At 44.4% G+C, this 23,507-nt stretch overlaps 1 protein-coding gene across 3 annotated transcripts; it reads right to left on the bottom strand.

The window, feature by feature from the left end:
* Positions 1 to 1,542: 1,542 nt before the first annotated feature.
* tcerg1b (transcription elongation regulator 1b (CA150)) lies at positions 1,543 to 23,406 on the bottom strand. Of its 3 annotated transcripts, none has more exons than XM_064978701.1 (21): positions 23,341 to 23,406; positions 22,391 to 22,613; positions 22,061 to 22,213; positions 21,327 to 21,585; positions 19,477 to 19,725; positions 16,786 to 16,848; positions 15,715 to 15,909; positions 15,359 to 15,465; positions 15,095 to 15,183; positions 14,836 to 14,999; positions 7,255 to 7,330; positions 6,127 to 6,265; positions 4,964 to 5,053; positions 4,626 to 4,744; positions 4,333 to 4,483; positions 3,938 to 4,102; positions 3,509 to 3,691; positions 3,084 to 3,263; positions 2,783 to 2,866; positions 2,556 to 2,656; positions 1,543 to 2,228 (listed from the first exon to the last, which is right to left on the bottom strand). In XM_064978701.1, the coding sequence occupies exons 1-21, from the start codon at positions 23,385 to 23,387 to the stop codon at positions 2,027 to 2,029; spliced, it is 3,039 nt and encodes a 1,012-aa protein (XP_064834773.1). In that variant the 5' UTR covers positions 23,388 to 23,406; the 3' UTR covers positions 1,543 to 2,026. The 3 variants fall into 3 exon arrangements, with proteins under 3 accessions (XP_064834773.1, XP_064834775.1, XP_064834776.1); XM_064978703.1 differs by having other exon boundaries at positions 15,095 to 15,180; XM_064978704.1 differs by lacking the exon at positions 16,786 to 16,848.
* Positions 23,407 to 23,507: the final 101 nt, after the last annotated feature.

Here is a 23,507-nt window from a genome sequence, read left to right as displayed (position 1 = left end):
CATCGTGACCACCAAAGTCCATTTGATGTCACAAAGCTGTTGAGGACTGATACTCTCCTGTTGTCCTGGTTTCCAGAAGAGGATGTCTTCCTTAATTGACCCCCATGGACATATGCCAGGCCCGCCAAGACTGTTGACTCACATTGAATTCACTGGCTTGTATGTGAAGCAGTAATTGTTTCAAAACATCTATCTGGTCACTGATGCACCGTGATAGTGATTTTTGATGAAGGCATTGTCTGTATAGTTTTTTTGGTCTTTCCTCCCAGCATTGTCCCAGCCTTATCCACGGCAGCAGGAAGAATTAAGTCCTCCACAATAGTATGGGGCTTGCCTGTCCAAGCCACTCGGTAGCTCACCATATAAGACGCTTCTAGCCCCTTCTTATTAATGGTATCTATTGCTGTTATACATGGTCTTACTACTCGAAAGTAGTCTTAATTCCCGCTCCAAAAACTCCCGTGGCTTATTTTTCAAAGTTGCTGATGGTTTAATTTTATTTTTTTGGCAGTGAAACGAGGCTACTCAGGCGAGAGGAAAATAAACTCACCCAAATGTATAGCCCCATTGGAGAATATAAATGGACTGTTTGAAAATGTGAAGATCGTAAAAAAAGTGAATCACATTTTTTTGGCGTACCTCACGACGGCATTGCGCCTAAACCCCAGTTTGGGAATACCTGGTGTAGACAATCAAAATAACTGACCTATCCGCCTCCTCTGGAGGTAGTTGTGGATGAATTGATTGGTTCGATGAAATCAGTGGGCAGAGTAACAGGTGAGTCCCCCAAATTCTTTTTAGGGAGGTAAACAGTTTGACCCACAGTTGCCAGTTCAAATCCCAGTGACTTTTGGTTTTCCAACATTAACTAATCACATTTATTTTGTCAATCAACCTAACTTTGAACAGCTGTATGTGTCAAAACAAGACTGGTGCTGTGGACTAGGCACTGGGAAAGGAACCCAATCTTGCCAATCCTCTTTCTCAAAAAGGGTATATTTCAGCAGAATGCACATTTTTACTTTGTTAAGACACATGCCTCGAGTCAATGGAGTCCTGTCAGGAGGACAATTTAAATGGTTTACGATATCTAGATACATTACAACACATCCTCGACTACCTCTGAAGGTGGTCAGGAGGACACGGGCCCAGTTTCCCCAAAAGCATTTTAAGGCCAATTTCATCGTTACAACCTTCATGGGAGCACCCAGGCTGTATCACATCTGGCCGTGATTGGGAGTCCCATAGGGCGGCGCACAATTGGCCCAGAGTCGTCCGGGTTTGGCCGGGGTAGACTGTCATTCTAAGTAAAAATTGCTGAAAAAAAAAATCATCATTAACGTTGCGTTGTTAGATTATTTTAAATGTCTCCTTTGAGGACATTGGCGGGCCTGGCATATGTCCATGGGGAACACAATCAGAATGTGGACGAGATCAGGACATGTTAGCTCCAGGTACAAACAGGGCATTTGATACCTACATAGATTACTCTTATTGTTTGGTAACAAAACCATTAAAATGCTGACAGATCATAGGACAAGATTGTCAAAAAAAGGTTGCCTTTAATCCAGTAAAACATTTACAGAAACAGCAACCTATCAAAATTAAACCGCTTTGAGAAGCATTTAAACTGTACTGTGAGATGGTACATGAAAATTACACCCTCGAACAGTTATTACCAAGACCTGCAATGCCTTGAGTCACAGAAACAGCTAAACTGATCATTTACATTGTCGCACATGTTGTAGGTTTCTGCAACTGCAGCAGATTGAAAACCACAGATGTATTACTATGCCTATCCCTTTGACCTTAGACAAAGGTCAGATGTTAAGGGTCACAGGGAAGTGGGCATATCATCATCAGGCCCTGTAGGCAGGAGGGGAGAGCCACGACAGCCCAGAACTGCATTTAATAAATACAGGGGGTGGATGTTCCGGGTTTATGATGAGGCATTACGACGTTACAGTTTTAAATACTGCACTAGGACAGGTGGGTTCATGCTCTGGCTCTCTAGCACTCTCCGTGGTCACTTAGTGGAGCGTCGCGTGGGCTCAGAGGCAGTGGGGGGAGGAGGGGGACCCCTGCGGTCCAGGTCCTCGATGTAGAACATGATTAGTTTACTCCTCTCCTCCGGGACACAGTCCAGCACCAGGTAACGCTTGTCGTTTTGCAGAACCTTCTCCACGTCCTTCAGGTGCTGGTCAGACTCCTGGAGCAACTTCCGCGACCTGAGGACGACAACATGGGCGGAAGCAGTCAGTGGAAAAAAATTACGTGTTGAGAGAAACAAGACTAGAGTGGATCTTGCCAATATCTTGTGACTACAGTACAACAATTCAATAGTATAGGAGGGGTTAAGAGGCAGTGCAGTTGAAACAATAGCGCCTCCTGCTGACCCAATAGCAAACAAGCAATTCTTTGAGAATCCATTCTGAATTTAGAAGTATAAATGCCATTAAAAGTAAAACCAACTTATGATTCATTTCAATTGAAACCTCATTCCCTCAGGTGGCAGTGTAAAGATGTCAAGCCCGCCCATGTGTTCAATCACCCACCTGTATGTGATGAACTTGGTCTCTTTCAGAAGCGTTCGGAAGTCAGCTTTGGCTGTGATGTACTTGTCTTTGATGTAGTCTTCAAACTCCCTCTGTTTCTTCTGAGAAACAAAGCACACACACAAAACCCCTCAGCGTGTTTTTTTTGCTTGGTGTTTACTCAGTACATGGGTAGCTGACGTAAATAGCAGCACACAGGAAGGAAAAGAGAAAAGCAGAGGTCTTACTCGGTCACTACTGGAGAACTTGATACAGCGAGGGTCCTCTTTGATGATCTTCTTCATCTCCTTCCAAGTGGTGGTCAGTGTGATCTTTGGGTGAACAACAACAGCACTTACTATCAAGTCATTTGTCCCAGGATTACACACCATATCTGAATGAAATGCATGTCCGTCGTCTATGACGCCACCTTCATGTCAACAGCACGTTCAGACGGACTGCAGTGAGTTCCCATTTCATGAGGCCATGTCAGTGTGCAACATGCCCTGGAATGGAGTGTCACACCAGCCAAAAGAAATTGCCCCTCACCATGACGGTCTCGTCCAGTAGCTGTCTGAAGTTCTCCTTCTTCTTCTTGGAGAGCGTCTCCACATGTTCGTTGAACAGTTTCTCCTTGTCGTCCCTCTCCAGCAGAGAGGCGGACTCCCAGCGGTGGTCCTTACGCAGGTTACGCCGGGTGTCTGACCACGACGCGTCAGACGACCTCACCTGATCACACAACACACACACCCCCCCTCGGCATTAGGATCTGGCAAATAGTTATTTGTCCACATAAATCACTGCACAAGGCTGTGCATTAATGCAGTTAAAATAATAAATTACTTTTTGCATCCAGAGTTCATATGAAACAGAGCCAATTTTTTTGGTACACCCAAGTTAAACTAGTAATTATAGTCCTATTTTTCTTATTCAGTGAACTAACTTCAGGTGTGTGTGTGTGTGAGAAAGCTCACCATATCCGACATGAGGGCTCTGAAGTGCTGGATGGCCTCCTCCCTCTTGTGCTGCTCCCGTTCTCTGTCGATCTCCTTGGTCTGCTCAGAGCGGGCCTTCTGCACCTCGCGCTCCCTCTCCCTCAGACTGGCCTCTATCCTGGCGGCGCGCTCCATCTCCTTCTCCTTATCAGAGTCCATGTGCTGGCAGCAGAGAGAGAAACCGTCACACACACAGGCAGCATCATAATATACACACACAATCATCACAGGCGGCATGACAGATGACTCCCATCACGTCAAGTGCTCAAACGGCGCCTAACCGCACGCCACTGAATAGTGGCAGGTTTGTGCCTATGGGCTGAGTTAGATGCCAGAAGAGCTGGAGTCAGTGTATGAATGAGGGCTGCAGGCAGCCTCTGAGCGAGGTGCCAAGGCTATTCCTCCCACCTTGGCCTGCTTGTCCACATACTGCTTGTAGAGTTCCTCTCTGGTGTTGGAGCTCTCCACAGCCTTGTAGCGGGGGTCTCCCTCCAGCTTGTCCTTCACCTTGCTCCAGCGCTGCCCTCCATCCAGGTGGTGGTCCCCAAGAAGTTCAAAGAAGTCCTGCTTCACCTGGGACAGACACGAGGGCAGACCAGGCTTATAAGAGGAACACACACACCTAGTCAGGTAGACATTTGACAACAACTTAAATGATTGTTCTAAGTGTTGTCAATTAACAATTTAGGTATTTCTTCCAGGTTTCCCTAAGCACAGAACACAGGCAGCAAGGTACTTGTCCCAACATATCATTTCCTCAGGCATCTGTATTCAGTGGGCCATGGGGGTTTTCCAGTGCTCACCTTCTCTCCTCTGTTCTTGGAGTCCTCCTTCTCTTTCTTCTTGAGAGAGGTCATGAACTCAATGAAGATGGCCTCCCGGTCCTTCATCTTCTCGATGGCCTTGAACCGTTGGTCCTTGGCGTGCTTGGAGGCAAACTCACTGAACGTCGTCCTGAAACAAACAAAGACTCTTAGTTGGCCAAGAAACAATGACAATGCAAAATGGACACTTGAGACTAAATTACTAATGAGTGCAACAGCCTGGTATACCAAGACAATGTTTGAACTGATGGGTGTTTGAAGTGAGGTCTGACCTGGCGGTGAGCTTAGCATCCTCCATCATCTTCCTGAACTCGTCCTTAGACTGCATCAGTTTATTCTTCTTCTCCTTCCTCTCCTCCTCAGCCCGGGTCTTCACATACTGGTCAAACACCTGTACAAGACCAGCAGACACATGGAACAATAGTTAGCGAAAATAAAGACATTCGTGGCAGGTAACTCTTAAGGATATTCATGACCTAATATCAGGGCTCTGACCTTCCCCCAAAAGTGAAACATTGCCATATTCTGTGTTATGGTAAATGAGCTAAGGAAACATGTTCTTATACTCTTAAAGCCAAATAGATTAATTGATTCTGTAAGTATACAATACCTGCTTTCTCTCTTTTGGGTTGAGCAGCAGATACCGAGGGTCAAAAACAATCTTGTGCAGCTCTTTCTCCCAGGTAGAGAATGCTGAGACCTGAGGGCACGGGGTTAAAAGAGGGCATGAGACCAGGCCAATCAAGGTGGGCTTCAACAACATCCACATAACAAGTTCACTCATCAGTCAACTTAGTTGCTTTCAAGGAAAACAATAATCCTTTGGTCGTCGTCCATCAGAATCTAAAAGGGTCGGAATGAGTCACGTTTTACTCCTCAAACTACTGACACACAATGGAGCAATATAATAAGAGCAGAGTTAGGCAATAAAATGTCTGCATCACGGCTGGTGGTGCCCATGGAAAAGGCTCCAGAGACCAGGCAGGCAGCTCCAAATAAATCCCCTGCCAGGGTAGTTCAATACGGTTTACAATACAATTTAGATTTATTTTTTATTTTTATTGCTGCTTTGCAAGCTTCTGTTGGGGCAGAACAGAAGTTGAACACCTGGGTTTAGTCAAATAGGACAGAAAAGTTGACACACAGTTCATGTCATACATAAACAGAAGGTGAAGACAAGAAAGCTGAACCCAGATTAGAGATGAAACTATAACAATGAAAAATAGGCTATTATATACTCTGCATGCCAGGTTGTAAACAAGGAACATTAACGACTGTCATAGGCAGTGTAGGCCTGTAGACATATGGATGGTATTGGGACAAACCCAAGAACTGAATTCTAGGAAAAAAAGCTATAGTTAGAAACACCTATACAGCATATGGCATGAGTCATTTGCGAAAAAAGAAAGATATGAAACGGTCAGCGTTATGTACAATAAATGGATAATTGAAATCATGTCTTCCCTACATAAAATTGTGAAATGTTAAATCCATAGCCTATCATTACAATTAAAAAAATCAGACCATTGTAGTAACATTTTTTAAATCTAACATTTTGTATTCCTTTTTTTTGTATTACCAAAGCAAAACATAGGCAGAAAGGTATTTGTCATTCAGCTGAGCATAAGAGAGAAGACAGAGGCAGGAAAAGGAATAAAAGACAAGGAAAAGTAGAATTAACTGAAGAGTGTACCTTGGTGGGCTTCCATTCAGATTAATGTGTCTAACATTACAGAGCTGGTTACAGTATTGCGTTGGATTGAAGTGTTTTACCCCTCTCTTCAGCAGCATGTCCCTGAACTGTGTCATGCGGCTCTCCAGGGGCACGATGGCCCGCTCTCGGGCCGCCTTCAGCTCCGCCTCCATGGCTGCCTCTTTCTCAGAGTCCGCCTCTTTCATCACTTCCTCCTTCCTGCAAGCAGAGGGAACACGTCAGGGATCAGGCACACGGGGACAGGGGAGAGCTAGAAGCACTTTGTGACATTGCTGATGTAAAAGAAAAGGGCTTTATACATACATTTGATGATAGATAGGGAGTTTACGGGGCTGGACTGGGGTGCAACTTAAGTTCTTTAAATAGGGAAACGATATGTTCTGCTCTATCCAGGTGGTATGACGAAGAAATAGTGGAGGTGCACTATACTTGACTGTTCAATCACTGGCCATCTCTAACAAAAGAGAACTCCAAATTATATACGGTAGGCTTTGCGTAGGTCTTACAGGTTTGGAGGTGGCAGGATTTGTCAAATACATGACCACTGATATTCATTGTCATGAACTTGGGATTCCATGTTCCACAATCACATAAAGCTAGGGCAGGACAGGGCAGTGAGGTGAATGTCTTAATTTGCTGTTTCATTGGGGTTCCTAAAGCAGTAGTTTTAGAAGCAAGGTGGTTACCTTGGAGGCCCATGTTGGCATCATGTGTTCTACAGGCCTTTTCCCTGAACAATAGTCTCGTGTGCAACTGGACCAGTGTTTGGGGTAGCAGGGAGAGGCAGGCTTGGAGGGCACTGATGGGAAACAGTGACTGATTGGGTAACCTGGACAGTGACCATTGATTCACCACTTCAACAGACCCAGTGAAGACATAAATCAGGCTTTACTAAGGCAGTGCAAGCTGGGTCAAAGACTACTTCCCACCAAAATAGTCAGTCCCTCCACCCCCACAGAAAAAGATCCAAATCAAGCAATTTAGGGTTTGATGACAAAAAAAAAAAAACACAAAAAAACCTTCAACTAACAATTTAGATTTTTAGCCAGAGTACATTATAGGTTTATTTGAATTTGTACATGCTGTTTTATCTGTTTAGACAAGAGGAAGAATGACTGAGTGCCTCCTCATGCTGCTATTGGCCCCTGTGTTGGGCCCTTGGATGGAGAGGTGGACTGTGGACTTACTTCCTCTTCTTGGCCTTCACAGGCTCATCCTCCAGAGCTTCCTCTGCTGCCGCCTCCAGCTCCTCTTTGCTGATTCCTGAGGGAACGATAATTGATAAAAGACAGCTGTGTAACATTATAAATGAGGCCATCCTCATGAAAAATCACACAGAGGCATAATGAGAGTAGGGCTGTGAAGATTATGGAATCTTGGGTAATAATTCATTGTCAAGAGAATAGCTAGGGCTATTGTCAGTCATTTTATGGGAAAAATGTTTTGGACCTTGTAATGCATCTAGTTAAATTAGCTAGGACATACAGTGGGGTCAAATTTATTGACACCCTTGATAAAAAAAATAGACAAAAATTACAGTATAAAATATATTCAAATACTGAGCTATATTGAATGCTAAAACATTTTATACTAATACAATTGCTCAGAAAACGATTGTTTAAAAAGTAATACTTATACCCCTCAAAAAGGTAGGGTAAAAAAATGACTGACACCCCTGTTTTCAATATCTCACCTTGCAAGGAAACAAGCACTGAGCCTTTTTCTAATATGTTTTATGAGTGGGAGAACACATTTGGAGGTATCTTAGACCATTCTCCCACACAGAACCTTTCCACATCCTTGATCTGTGCTTATGGACTGCCCTCTTCAATTCAAACCACAAGTTTTCAATGGGTTTCCAGAGACAGATGAATTTAGCTGGTTTAGGACAATTAATCATTTCTTTGTGGATTTCCATGTGGGCTCGCAGACACACACACACACACACACACACACACGTTCTGAAAGGCCCCAGTCTGCAACACCATTAAGCAAGGGGAACCACGAAGACCAAGGAGCTCGCCAAACAGGTCAGGGACAAAGTTGTGGAGAAGTACAGATCAGGGTTGGGTTATAAAAAAAAAGTAATCAAACTTTGAACATCCCACAGAGCACCATTAAATCCATTATTAAAAATGTTGGCAGGGACTGGGAAACAGGTCAGAATTGAAGGAATGATGGGTGGCGCTAAATCCAGGGAGATTCTTGAGGGAAGCCTGTTTCAGACTTCCAGAGATTTGAGACTGGGATGGAGGTTCACCTTCCAGCAGGACAATGACCCTAAGCATACTGCTAAAGCACACTCGAGTGGTTTAAGGGGAAACATTAAAATGTCTTGGAATGGCCTTGTCAAATCCCAGACCTCAATCCAATTGAGACTCTGTAGTGTGACTTATGATAGCTGTACACTAGCAGAACCCATCCAACTTCAAGGATCTGGAGCAGATTTGCCTTGAAGAATGGGCAAAAATCCCAGTGGCTAGATGTGCCAAGCCTACAGAGAGATACCCTAAGAGACTTGCAGCTGTACTTGCTGCAAAAGGTGCCTCTACAAAGTATTGACTTGAGGGGGTGAACAATATTGCACGCTCAAGTTCAGTTGTGATATTTGACTGTTGTACAAGAAAAAATATTTGGCATCCTCAAAGTAAGCATGTTCTGTAAATCAAATTGATACAAACCCACCCAAAAAAATACATTTCAATTCCAGGTTGTAAAGCAACAAAATAGGAAACATGCCGGGGGGGGGGAATACTTTCTCAAGCCACTGTATATGAAGTACAGTTACATCAATTACCTCGTACCCCAAGCACATCGACTCGGTACTGGTACTCCCTGCATTTAGTCATCTTATTTTTACTCGTTATTCACGGTGTCACACAAACTCAGCAACAAAAAAAAGAAATTTCCTCGCACTGTCGACTGTGTTAATTTTCAGCAAACTTAACATGTGCAAATATTTGCTTGAACTTAAGATTCAACAGACAAACTGAAGAGGTTCCACAGGCATGTGACTAAAAGAAATGGAATTGTGTCCATGAACAAGGAGGGGGGGGGTTCAAAATCAAAAGTAACAGTCCGTATCCACCAGCTGACATTGAAGTACTGCAGTGCATCTCCTCCTCATGGATTGCACCAGATTTGGCAGTTCTTGCTGTGAGCTGTTACCCCACTCTTCTACCAAGGCACCTGCAAGTTCCCGGACATTTCTGGGGGGGGGAATGGCCCGAGCTCTCACCCTCCAATCCAACAGGTCCCAGACGTGCTCAATGGGATTGAGAGCTGGGCTCTTTGCTGGCCATGGCAGAACATTGACGTTCCTGTCTTGCAGGAAAACACACACAGAACGAGCAGTATGGCTGGTGACATTGTCATGCTGGAGTGTCATGTCAGGGGGAGCCTGCAGGAAGGGTACCACATGAGGGAGGAGGACGTCTTCCCTGTAACGCACAGCGTCGACATTGCCTGCAATGACAACAAGCTCAGTCCGATGATGCTGTGACACACCACCCCAGATGCTGTGACACACCATCCACCTCCAAAATTGATCCCGCTCCAGAGTACAAGGCCTCGGAGTAACGATCATTCCTTCGTCAATAAACGCGAATCCGACCATCACCCGATGTGAGACAAAACCACGACTCGTCAGTTTAGAGCACTTTTTGCCAGTCCTGTCTGATCCAGCAACGGTGGGTTTGTGGCCATAGGCGATGATGTTGCCGGTGATGTCTGGTGAGGACTTGCCTTACAACAGGCCTACAAGTTCTCAGTCCAGCCTCTCTCAGCCTATTGCGGACAGTCTGAGCACTGAAGGAAGGATTGTGCTTTCCTTTTGTAACTCGGGCAGTTGTTGTTGCCATCCTGTACCTGTTCCGCAGGTGATGTTCGGATGTACCGATCCTGTGCAGGTGTTGTTTACACGTGGTCTGCCACTGTGGACAAATCAGCTGTTCTTCTTGTCTCCCAGTAGCACCGTTTTAGGCATCTCACAGTACGGACATTGCAATTTATTGCCCTGGCCACATCTGTCGTCCTCATGCCTCCTTGCAGCATGCCTAAGGCACATTCATGCAGATGAGCAGGGACCCTGGGCATCTTTATTTTGGTGTTTTTCCAGAGTCAGTAGAAAGGCCTCATTAGTGTCCTAAGTTTTCATAACTGTGACCTTTATTGCCTACCATCTGTAAGCTGTTAGTGTCTTAACGACCGTTCCACATGTGCATGTTCATTAATTATGGTTTAAGCATGGGAAACAGTGTTTAAACCCTTTACAATGAAGATCTGTGAAATTATTTGGATTTTTACAAATTATCTTTTAAAGACGGGGTCCTGAAAAGGGGATGTTTCTTTTTTTGCTGAGTTTATATACACACTACCGTTCAAAAGTTTAGGGTCACTTAGAAAATTCAGTTTAAAAAAAAAGAAAATCAACATTTTTGTCAATTAAGAGTAACATAAAATTGATCACAAATACAGTGTACACATCGTTAATGGTGTAAATGACAATTGTAGCTGGAATTGGCAGATTTTTTATGGAATATGTACATAGGCCCATTGTCAGCAACCATCCTTCCTGTGTTCCAATGTCATTTATCATTTTAAAAAGGCTAATTGATCATTAGAAAACTCTTTTGCAATTAGGTTAGCACAGCTGAAAACTGTCGTGCTGATTAACGCAGCAATAAAAAATAAAACTGGTCTTCTTTAGACTAATGCATCAGCATTTGTGGGTTCGATTACAGGCTCAAAATGGCCAGAAACAAAGCCCTTTCTTCTGAAACTCAGTCTATTATTGTTCTGAGAAATTAAGGCAATTCCATGCGAGAAATTGCCAAGAAACTGAAAATCTCATACATCACTGTGTACTATGCCCTTCACAGAACAGTGCAAACAGGCTCTAACCAGAATAGAGAGGAGTGGGAGGCTCCAGTGCACAACTGAGCAAGAGGACAAGTACACTGCTCAAAAAAATAAAGGGAACACTTAAACAACACAATGTAACTCCAAGTCAATCACACTTCTGTGAAATCAAACTGTCCACTTAGGAAGCAACACTGACAAATTTCACATGCTGTTGTGCAAATGGAATAGACAACGGGTGGAAATTATAGGCAATTAGCGAGGCACCCCCAATAAAGGAGTGGTTCTGCAGGTGGGGACCACTGACCACTTCTCAGTTCCTTTGCTTCCTGGCTGATGTTTTGGTCACTTTTGAATGCTGGCGGTGCTTTCACTCTAGTGGTAGCATGAGACAGAGTCTACAACCAACACAAGTGGCTCAGGTAGTGCAGCTCATCCAGGATGGCACATCAATGCGAGCTGTGGCAAGAAGGTTTGCTGTGTCTGTCAGCGTAGTGTCCAGAGCATGGAGGCGCTACCAGGAGACAGGCCAGTACATCAGGAGATGTGGAGGAGGCCGTAGGACGGCAACAACCCAGCAGCAGGACCGCTACCTCCGCCTTTGTGCAAGGAGGAGCACTGCCAGAGCCCTGCAAAATGACCTCCAGCAGGCCACAAATGTGCATGTGTCTGCTCAAACGGTCAGAAACAGACTCCATGAGGGTGGTATGAGGGCCCGACGTCCACAGGTGGGGGTTGTGCTTTCAGCCCAACACCGTGCAGGACGTTTTTCATTTGTCAGAGAACACTAAGATTGGCAAATGTGCCAGTGGCGCCCTGTGCTCTTCACAGATGAAAGCAGGTTCACACTGAGCACGTGACAGACGTGACAGTCTGGAGACTCCGTGGAGAACGTTCTGCTGCCTGCAACATCCTCCAGCATGATCGGTTTGGAGGTGGGTCAGTCATGGTGTGGGGTGGCATTTCTTTGGGGGGCCGCACAGCCCTCCATATGCTCGCCAGAGGTAGCCTGACAGGTACCGAGATGAGATCCTCAGACCCCTTGTGAGACCATATGCTGGTGCGGTTGGCCATGGGTTCCTCCTAATGCAAGACAATGCTAGACCTCATGTGGCTGGAGTGTGTCAGCAGTTACTGCAAGAGGAAGGCATTGATGCTATGGACTGGCCCGCCCGTTCCCCAGACCTGAATCCAATTGAGCACATCTGGGACATCATGTCTCGCTCCATCCACCAACGTCACGTTGCACCACAGACTGTCCAGGAGTTGGCGGATGCTTTAGTCCAGGTCTGGGTGGGGATCCCTCAGGAGACCATCCGCCACCTCATCAGGAGCATGCCCAGGCGTTGTAGGGAGGTCATACAGGCATGTGGAGGACACACACACTACTGAGCCTCATTTTGACTTGTTTTAAGGACATTACATCAAAGTTGGATCAGCCTGTAGGATAGTTTTCCACTTTAATTTTGAGTGTGACTCCAGATCCAGATCTCCATGGGTTGATAAATTTGATTTCCATTGATAATTTGTGTGATTTTGTTGTCAGCACATTCAACTATGTAAATAAAGTATTTAATAAGAATATTTCATTCATTCAGATCTAGGATGTGTTATTTTAGTGTTCCATTTTTTTTTTTTGAGCAGTGTACATTAGAGTGTCTAGTTTGAGAAATAGACGCCTCACAAGTCCTCAACTGGCAGCTTCATTAAATAGTACCTGCAAAACACCCGTCTCAACATCAAGTGAAGGGGCAAAGAAAAAGCCAATAAAAATGGCCAATAAAAATAATATTGAGATGAGCAAAAGAACAGACACTTGAAGGAGGAACTCTACCTTGAAGGCCATCATCCCGGAGTTTCCTCTTCACTGTTGACATTGAGAGTGGTGTTTTGCCGTCTTAAGACCCTTTACTTAGTCCTTTGTTGAAGCACCTTTAGCAGCACTACAAGCTTGGCACACCTGTATTTGGAGAGTTTCTCCAATTCTTCTCTGCAGATCCTCTCAAGCTCTGTCAGGTTGGATGGGGAGAGTTGCTGCACAGCTATTTTCAGGTCTCTCCAGAGATGTTAGATCGGGTTCAAGTCTGGGCTCCGTCTGGGTCACTTAAGGACATCCAGAGACTTGTCCCAAAGCAACTCCTGTGTTGTCTTGGCTGTGTGTTTAGGGTCGTTGTCCTGTTGAAAGGTGAACCTTCACCCCAGTGAAGTCCTGAGCGCTCTGGGGCAGGTTTTCATCAAGGATCTCTGTACTTTGCTCTAATCATCTTTCCCTCGATCCTGACTAGTCTCCCAGTCCCTGCTGCTGAAAAACATCACCACAGCATGATGCTGCCACCACCATGGTTCACCATATGGATGGTGCCAGGTTTCCTCCAGACGTGACTTTGGGCATTCAGAATAAAGAGTTCAATCTTGGTTTCATCAGACCAGAGAATCTTGTTTCTCATGGTCAGAATGTTTAGGTGCCTTTTGGAAAACTCCAAGCGGGCTGTCATGTGCCTTTTACTGAGGAGTGGCTTCCGTCTGGCCACTACCATAAATGTCCATCTGGAAGATTCTTCGATCTCCACAGAAGAGCTCTAGAGCTCTGTCAGATTTACCATTGGGTTCTTAGTCACCTCCCAGACCAAGGCCCTTCTCCCCCGATTGATCAGTTTGGCTGGGTGGCCAGCTTCAGGAAGTGTCTTTACTGTTCCAAACTTCTTCCATTTAATGATGGAGACCACTGTGTTCTTGTGGACCTTCAATGCGTCAGACATGTTTTGGTACCCTTCCCCAAGATCTGTGACTCGACACTGTCTCGGAGCTCTACGGACAATTCCTTGGACCTCATGGCTTAGTTTTTGCTCTGAGATGCACTGTCAACTGTGGGACTTTGTATTTACAGGTGTGTGCCTTTCCAAATCATGTCTAATCAATTGAATTTACCACAACGTAACAAAATGTGTAAAAAGTCAAGGGGTCTGAATATTTTCCGAAGGCACTGTGTGTAGATGACCTATCACACACAGTGTCCTTCAGAAAGTATTCAGACCCCTTGACTTTTTACACATTTTGTTACGTTTAGTCTTATTCGAAAGCGAGGAAGTCACTCGCTGGGTGGGGTAAGTTTCTCGAAAACAAAGTGATGTCGCAAAAGTAGTGTCTGGACCCTGATATAACTTTATCCAGGACATTTAAGGGGGAAATCTGGTTGTGTCCCCTAATGAGGCTGAAACTTAGCCACAAGTGGATCTTCCAGCAAGACAATAACAACAACCACATATTAAAAAAAAAAAACACAAAGGAATGGTTTATTGGCCACAAAAATCAACATTTTGCAATGGCTAGCAGTCTCCGTACTTCAAACCGATTAAAAACCTGTGGTTTGAATGGAAGAGGGCAGTTTATAAGCGCAGACAATGGATATCAAGGATCTGGAAGGATTCTGTATGGATGAAGGGGCAAAGATCCCTCCCAATGTGTTCTCGAACTCATAAAGCCTCAGTGTCGTTATCCTCGCAGGGTGACATATTGAAAGGTATTGAAAACAGGGGTGTCAATTTTGATCTATATATGACTATATATTCTATGCAATTTTTGGAACGTACAATTTACGTTCATTTATATGAATTATTTATTTTCCACCATTCATTTCTGCTCATCTTTATCAAGGGTGTCAATTTCAGACCCCTCTGTAACTAATGAACACAACACAGCTTTGGTGAAACCCCGTTCTTGACTTGGAAATTAAACTTCTCCTCCTAACAGTGCCGTTCAGCTCATAAAATAGATTACATAAAGTTGGTAAAACTGGTAAAAAACTAAAAATAAAAAGCTATTGGGTAAACTGTATATACACTTGAATATAAATTGGAATCCCACCTTCTCCTAAAATCAAACTTTTTTTGGGGTGTGCGTGTTCGTACCCAGCTTCTTGGTGGCGTCCTCCAGGCCTCTTTTGTGAGGTGGTTCCTGGATATTCTTGTCAACGTCGGCCCGCCCCACCAGCTCATCTGGCCGGTCCCACATGGAGAGACGCGTGGTGGGATTGTAGTAGAAAACACGCTCGTCACCGGTCCACACAATACACCTACACATGTTCAATAGGGCACATGGGCAGGAGAGTGATTAAAGTTCAGCCTCATACAACAGCACATGGCTCCATCACCATCAGTGGGTACATACCAGGGAGTCCCAGGGATAGGGTTAGTGGCCACTGGCTTGGCTTTCTGTGCAGTCTTCTCCTCTTCAGTCATCTCTTCCTCCTTAACCTCCTCAATGAAAGGAATACAACCGTTAAAAAAGAGTATTCTTCAAATGATCCACCCTATCAAATTTTAACATTTAATGCTGCGGGTGTAAAAAAAAAAAAAAAAAAAAGGGAAAAAAGGCTGTTGAACGTTTGATGCCAACTTTCTGACTCGGAGACCACGCCAGCTCTCCTCTTACCTCTTTCATCTCATTTGGGGGTTCTATTTTGGGCTCCTCGTCCTCCATCTCCATGGCCTCCTCCTCCAGGGCCTGCTGCCTCTCCTTGGCCTTCTCTGCCTCCCTCTCTACAGGAGGAGAAACTCACACACATTAGACATGCAACAGTTAAATATACAATTTTATTGGTCCCATACACGTGATTAGCAGATGTTATTGCAGGTGTAGCGAAATGTTTGTACAAAGTTTCCTAAGAGCTAGTCACAATGCTGCCATCTCCGTCAGCGCCATCATCAATATTTTACAAACCAGTTTCCCTATCCAGTTCAGGAAGAATGATAGCTGGCTGTAGAGACCCAAGCTTTAAATAGACCAACCTTTCTCCCGTAGTTCCTGGGGCTTGTCCCAGGTGGACTCTAGTGTGCGGTTGTTGTAGTAGTAGGTTTTCCCATCGGCCGTTTTGTACTCGGACCACTCTGGGAGTTGGAGGCCTGCCAAGGCAGGCGCCGCCAGGGCCAATTGGGGGTGGTGCATCATGGGAACAAGGGGAGGGGCCATGCCGGGCAGCATACCTGTAGAAGGTGAAATACACAGACTACTTCTTAAGACATTCAGCTCTGATAAACTCCTAACCTCAATCTATTGCACTTTTGGTTACTACATGATTCCATATGTGATATTTCATAGTTGATGTTTTCACCATTAGTCTACAACGTATAAAATAGTAAAAAGAAAAGAAAAACCATTGAATAAGTAGGTCTTCTAAAACATTTGACCGGTTGTGTATATAATATAAGAATTCACCTGAAATATAGAAAGGTTTACACCTAATTCCCCACACTGTAAAGAAATTGGCCCTCCCTGGTTAGTCACACAGGTAACATCTAAACTGAGCCACTGAGATGTTAACAAAAACACACAAAAGGCATGCCACAACAAGAAAATGATTATCAAATGAAAATACAACATTAATGTGATTATCCTCTACTGAATGGAAAATAAGGGTGCCTGTCAAAACAAGGTCCAATACTCCTGTCTACAGAATAAATGACCACTCCGCTCTTAAAAATGTTACCCTGCTAAAGTAGCCTAGCTAAAACCTACAGAATAACAGTGACATTACTGATGCAAGTCTACAACGCGGTTACGTCCAACAAGACGTCACACTGATGCCAAAAATAAATTGGTTGTTTATCATAATTACAAGGGCAGAGATGTCTTTGTACGGGGGGAAAAGCATCAGAACTGTATAGTTTAAACAAGAAAGAATGTCCTAAAATGTCTAAATCACTAATGTTGAGGAAATATAAAGGAAAAAGATACGACAGCAATACTTTTACATTGTTTCGCGGTGCCTAAGCGACAAAAAATAAGAAGCATAATTTTCACAACACACCACTAACATGCCACCTAACAAAATGCTGACTGGAGACGTTTAAAAGAATTACCGTTATTGTTGGGGGAGACTGTCTTTATATAGGGAGCGCCTACTATCTGCATCATTGCTACACCTGCAAGAATGGACAAGCAAGCATGTTGTTGGGACACAGGAGAAGAGGTGCCAGCTGCCAGGGCAAGGCAGACAGCTATTGACAACACATATACAAAACGAGGCCCACAACTATAATATCACTTTGATAAAACCACATTAATATTCTCTTCCTGGCAACAACCATATGGAAGAATCATTTGGTCATGTAAATGGAGAGAGTATTGAACAATTTTTTTCTTCCTCTCTGGAGGACTGAAACGGTCATCTAAAATTAACATACCCCTTTCCTTATAAGGCAGTATGTCAAAAGCCTTCGAATTTGCTTCTGCATTTGTTTTCTCTAGGCGGCCTTGCTGAACTTGCTGACATTTACAGGACTGAAGGGGACTTGTTTCTGCAATAATTAGTGCAAGAAAAAAACTGGGGGAGAAAAACTCGACCTGCAACAATTTCAAAGACTTTACTGAATTACAGTTCATAAGGAAATCAGTAAATTGAAATAAATTCACTCTGCCCTAATCTTTGGATTTCACATGACTGAATACAGATATGAACCGGTTGGTCATAGATACCTTAAAAAAAAATGTAAATGTATTTTTTAAAAGGACCCAAAACCAGTCAGTATCTGGTCTGACCACCATGTCTCATGTAGCTCGACATCTCCATCACATAGACTTCATCAGGCTGTTTACTGTGGAATGTTTGTCCCACTCTTCAATGGCTGTGCAAAGATGCTGGATATTGGAGGGAACCGGAAGACGCTGAAGTACACGTCAAACCAGAGCATCCCAAACATACTAAATGGGTGAAATATCTTGCGAGTATGCAGGTCAAGGAAGAACTGGGACATATTCAGCTTTCAGGAATTGTGTACAGATCCTTGCAACATGGGGCTGTGCGTTATCATGCTGAAACATGAGGTGATGGCTGCGTATGAATGGCACAACAATGGACCTCAGGATCTTGTCCCGGTATCTCCAGGAATTCAAATTGCCATTGATAAAATGCAATTGTGTTTGTTGTCCGCAGCTTATGCCTGCCCATACCATAACCCCACCATGGGGCACTCTGTTCACAACGTAGACATAAGCAAACCGCTCACCCACACGACACCATATGTGGTCTGCGGTTGTGAGGCACTGCCAAATTCTCTAAAACATTGGAGATGGCTTATGGTAGAGAAATTAACATTAAATTCTTTGGCTACAGCGCCGGTGGACATTCCTGCAGTCAGCATGACATTTGCACGCTCCCACAACTTGAGATATCTGTTGCATTGTGTTATGTGACAAAACTGCACATTTTAGTGGCCTTTTATTGTACCCAGCACACAGTGCACCATTGTAATGATCATGCTGTTTAAAATCAGCTTCATCTGTCAGGTGGATGATTGTGATGGAGGATAAATGCTCACTAAACAGGGATGCAAACCAATTTGAGCAAAAAAAAAAAAAGCCTTTTGTGCATATGGAACATTTCTGGGATCTTTTATTTCAGCTCATGAAACACATGGGAGCAACACTTTACATGTTGCGTTCATATTTTTATTCAGTGTAAAATGCTAAGAGTTGAATGTGGAATAAAACTATTTTCATTGGCACTTTGAAGTCAACCCAGATTGGGCTTTCTTTGTTTGGCTAGCTGAAATTGCATTTCCACTGCTTCCAGAAATGAGAAATGTCATGTTGTTAGGTAGCCAATGTGACTGCAACTGGCTTTGCCAATGTTGCCAACTAGCAAGATGTTGAATAATTTAATTCACCCTCACCATGCAATAACTAACGTTATCACATAGTCCTATCAGTACCAGCCAGACTTACGTCAGTTAGCTAGCTAAACGGTTAGCGTCGATGCCAGCATAACAGGCGAGAGAGCTTAAATCCTACATCGCTTATCATGACATTGACTATTTGCTCGCTAGCTAACCAAGCAAACCAACCGACATGTTTGATATGATGTAGCTTGCTAGCTTTCAAAACGACCTGACCAGCAAAATTTGCTGCTGGCGCACATTAGCTAGCTTGTTTCAACTGATTTACTGGCTAACGTTAGGTAGCTAGCATTTTGAGGGCTGACTGTTCAAAAGTTTGTGTAGTGCAAAAATGAATGAAGGATCCAGCAATGGTGGAAATTCGTGTAATGTCAGACAAGCAGTTCTGCAGTAGTCAATGTGCTAGCTAAGAGCAATGAGCCCAGACAAGCTAGCTAAACATATCAGCAGCCAGCAGTGATCAGCTTGATGGTTGCATATTAACAGAATTACCAGCCAGAGTTCTAATCGAGCTGGCACCAGTTGTGAAACTGGGCTGCGCACTGGCCTGGGTTTCCCTCAACCCAGCTTGAATTTGAGAATTCCATTCGAACGTGGCCCTAATTTTAAATGCCAGTGGAAAAGTTAAGAATCATAAAAAACTAAGTAGAAACAAGTTGAATTGATTTGCCCAATTATTTACTCCAGCCTTGACCAGGAACATTCTACAATAATTGTTTAACCTATTGCTTTACCAGAAGATGAAAATAGGAGACCTAACATTATGACAAACAAATGAAGAGATGACATGTGACAGTATGGAAAGGGGTGAAGAGGCAGTACTGTTAAAAGTGGGTAGAGAGCGGAGGGTTTGGGATGAGGGAGCTTGTGTCTTACCGGGCAGTGGGATGTGCATGCCTGGTAGAGGCAATCTGAAGGGGTGCATGACCCCTGGGGGGAAGCCTGGGATAGTGGCCGTGTGAGGCTGGGACATGGCGTGGTGGGGCAGGCCAGTTGGGAGACTCTGGGGCAGCAGGGACATGGTCTGGACTGGTGTCACGGAGGCTGGCACGGTGGCTACACTGATGGTCACCGCAACACTGGAGGGGACGGAGGCCACAGGCTGCAGATCTGTAGCAGCAGAAACTGGACAAAGACCAGCAGACAGTTGCAACACAGTCTGGTCATGTAGTACAACCAACCATAAACAAGCAGAAAACAACCCATTACCAACTTTGTGAACTTCACCAAATCAGGATTTCTCACCATACAAAAGGTCAGACATGCCAAAAACTTTGATGGGACCCAGATGTCCCTCTCCCATTTACAGTGGCTTGCGAAAGTATTCACCCCCCTGGGCATTTTCTATTTTGTTGCCTTACAACCTGTAAAATTTATTTTTGGGGGGTTTGTATCATTTGATTTTTCACAACATGCCTACAACTTTGAAGATGCAAATTATTTGTGTGTGTGAAACAAACAAATATCACAAAAAAACTGAACTTGAGCATGCATAACTATTCACCCCCTCAAGTCAATACTTTGTAGAGGAACCTTTTGCAGCAATTACAGCTGCAAGTCTCTTGGGGTATCTCTCTATAAGCTTGGCACATCTAGCCACTGGGATTTTTGCCAATTCTTCAAGGCAAAACTGTTCCAGCGTGTTCAAGTTGGATGGGTTCCGCTGGTGTACAGAAATCTTCAAGTCATACAACAGATTCTCAATTGGATTGAGGTCTGGGCTTTGCCTAGGCCATCCCAAGACATTGAAATATATCCCCTTAAACCACTTGAGTGTTGCTTTAGCAGTATGCTTAAGGTCATTGACCTGCTGGAAGGTGAACCTCTGACCCAGTCTCAAATCTCTGGAGGACTGAAACAGATTCCCCTCAAGAATATCCTTGTATTTAGCACCATCCATCAATCCTTCAATTCTGACCAGTTTCCCAGTCCCCGCCGATGAAAAACATCCCCACCGCAGGATGCTGCCACCACCATGCTTCACTGTGGGGATTGTGTTCTCGGGGTGATGAGGTGTTGGGTTTGCGCCAGACATAGCGTTTTCCTTGATGGTCAAAAAGCTTATCTGACCAGAGTACTTTCTTCCATATGTTTGGGGAGTCTCTTCTGTAAAGAGAATCTGTAAAATGTACAGATTCTGCAAAGCTCCACAGCAGAGATTGGAGTTCCTTCAGGGTTATCTTTGGTCTCTTTGCTGCCTCTGATTAATTCCCTCCTTGCCTGGTCTGTGAGTTTGTGGGCAGCACTCTCTTGGCAGGTTTGTTGTGGTGCCATATTCTTTCCATTTTGAATAATAGGATGTTCAAAGTTTCTGATATGTTTTTTTTTATAACCCAACCCTGATCTGTACTTCTCCACAACTTGGTCCCTGACCTGTTTGGAGAGCTCCTTGGTCTTTGTGGTGCTGCAGACTCTGGGGCCTTTCAGAACATGTGTATATATATATATTAACTAATTACACGACTTCTGAAGGTAATTGGTTGCACCAGATCTTATTTAGGGGCTTCATAGCAAAGGGGGTAAATACATATGCACGCCCCACTTTTCCATTTTTTTTAAACAAGTTATTTTTTTCCATCTCACTTCACCAGTTTGGACTATTTTGTGTATGTCCATTAGATTTTCATTTGGATGTCATGTATTTAAATTAAAGGTTGTAATACAAAAAAAAGTATGAAAAACACCAAGGTGGATGAAAACTTTTGCAAGGCACTGTATGTACTCACTAGCAATGGTCTGGGACACAGAGGTGGTGGTGGTGTTGGAGTCTGGGCTGGTGGTCATGGTGCTGGATGGGGCGGGGGCCTGTGTGGACACTGGGGAGGGTATAGCAGCTGTAGTGCTGACAGATGTGATGCTACTGGTGGAGGCTCCCGTCCCCACCGGGGTCACCATAACAGGGTTGAGCTCTGACTGCTGGATCACCTTCACCCCCTCAGGTTTGCTCCAGGCTGACTCTCGAGTCCTGGCATTGTAGTAGTACACCTAGGGGGACGGGTAGGGGAGATTGAAGTGTGTAAACAAACCCCTCTATGGGGCAGAAGTCTGTGTGGCGTTTTGATTCTGGGATGGCCAGACCAATAGCAACAACGACAAGAAGCTGCCATGTGGGGAATCGCAGGTGGCTCATTTCAGCTAGTGTTATCTTGTTTGGAGGTGTTTTGACTGATGTCACGTCTACGCTAATATGGCTAAAATTCATAAGCTAATCAACAACTGTCACAATATATCTGAGAGAAATTAAAATGTATTTATGTTTTCAATAAACAAATATAGTTTACATGTCAACAATCTAAGCCAACCCTGTCTGTTTTACCCCATAGTTGTGCATGCGTCAGTTGTGTTGCTAAACAACCAATCCATCTATAACTTATGAGGGAAACACAGGAAAATATTAATTCCGGGAGGTTGAAATATTACAGAACTATGTAACAGCCCAATGTAAAAGGTCATTCTTTACTTTTCCCTCCGGTGTCTTGTTCTCCACCCAGATCTCCTCAGCAAGGGGCAGAGTAGGGGCTCCAGCTCCTGGAACTGGGGGCATTCCAGGGGGGAATAGCATTCCTGGGGGTGGGGGCATGCTGCCCATTGGAGGGGGCATGAAAGGAGGTCTCTGAAAAACAAAAACAAATGCATTCCAATTTCAAGCCTTTTATACTAACTATGCAGTCTGATGTTCTGGCTCTCAATGCATTCCGAGCTCTGACAGACCAAAAGTGCAGCAGTCATACTTTAGAATAGATGGATGGTCTAAATTCTAAAAATATCCTTGCATCACTGGCAGGTGTACCTGTAGGTGAGGGGGTCCGAGAGGCGGGGGCATGCCTCCTGGTGGGGGGATGGGTGGCATGCTGGGGTCAAACGGTGGACGCCCGAATGGTGGCCCCCTTGGTGGAGGCCCTCTCATCATACCGAAAGGGGGAGGGGGCGGTCTGAGAAGTGGGGGTGGACCACGCATCACTGGGGTTGGAGGAGGAGCAGGGCCGCGGAAACGCAACGTCTGCTGCGTCATCCTGGAAACAAACCAAATGGACCTGGCTCATGAACCAAATCAAAATCAACACAACATTTTACTCGCTAGCGTTCCTATCCATGTTCAGATTACTGTTTGTAGCAACAGACTAGCGTCTCAAAATATTCACTCATGTTATCAAGCTAGCTAACTATAGTAGGTAGCGTATTACTTACGTTGCGCGGTCAAGCTAGCGATTCATCGCTTGATGGCATCAAACGACGCAGTGACTGTCGCTAAATTTGACAGTTTCACTGGTTAAACTGGTAATCCGCGGGCCAATGAACAGTAACTAGTGAATGTGTATGCTGACCAGTTAGCTAATGTAGCTACTCTAGGCTAACTAACGTTGGCTAATGTTATGCCATTCAAATTGAGGCGCAGTCTGCACGCCCCCAGCTAACGGACCATTTCAGAAACAATCGTCCGTATCTAAGTAGCTATTAAGTAGTTTATGTTGAAACTGCTTTGCTTAACTCGACGAATAGCATCACCTTTTAGCAAAATATACGATGAGTCAGGTTGTCAAGTTAGCTAACGTTACGATGCTAATGTTAGCAACTAACTAGCGTGGCCACATTGAACAGTCAGCGGCAGAAAACGAATGTCCTCGCGAGCGCATGTAACAAATCATTGGGAGTTCAGTTTCACAATAATGTCAAGTTAACAACCACAGAAAACATTTATCACAAATATCGATCACTTGGGTTTATTCGCTATAACCTCACCTGTTGTCGTTAAACCCAATACTTTCACCGTCTCCGTGGTCCGCCATTACAGGGAAATCAAACGATTCTTCCTGGAAACACCTCCTTGACACAAACTTGGAAACAGCATTGGCCAAATGGCCTGTCAATCATAGTAGGGGGGGGGGTCAGTCGGTATTAACATCTGA

The sequence above is a fragment of the Oncorhynchus masou genome, chromosome 11 (genome assembly GCF_036934945.1).
Source record: "Oncorhynchus masou masou isolate Uvic2021 chromosome 11, UVic_Omas_1.1, whole genome shotgun sequence".
NCBI classification, from domain to species: domain Eukaryota; kingdom Metazoa; phylum Chordata; class Actinopteri; order Salmoniformes; family Salmonidae; genus Oncorhynchus; species Oncorhynchus masou.
The sequence above is the reverse complement of the archived record's forward strand: the minus strand, read 5'-3'. Positions and strand labels throughout refer to the sequence as shown.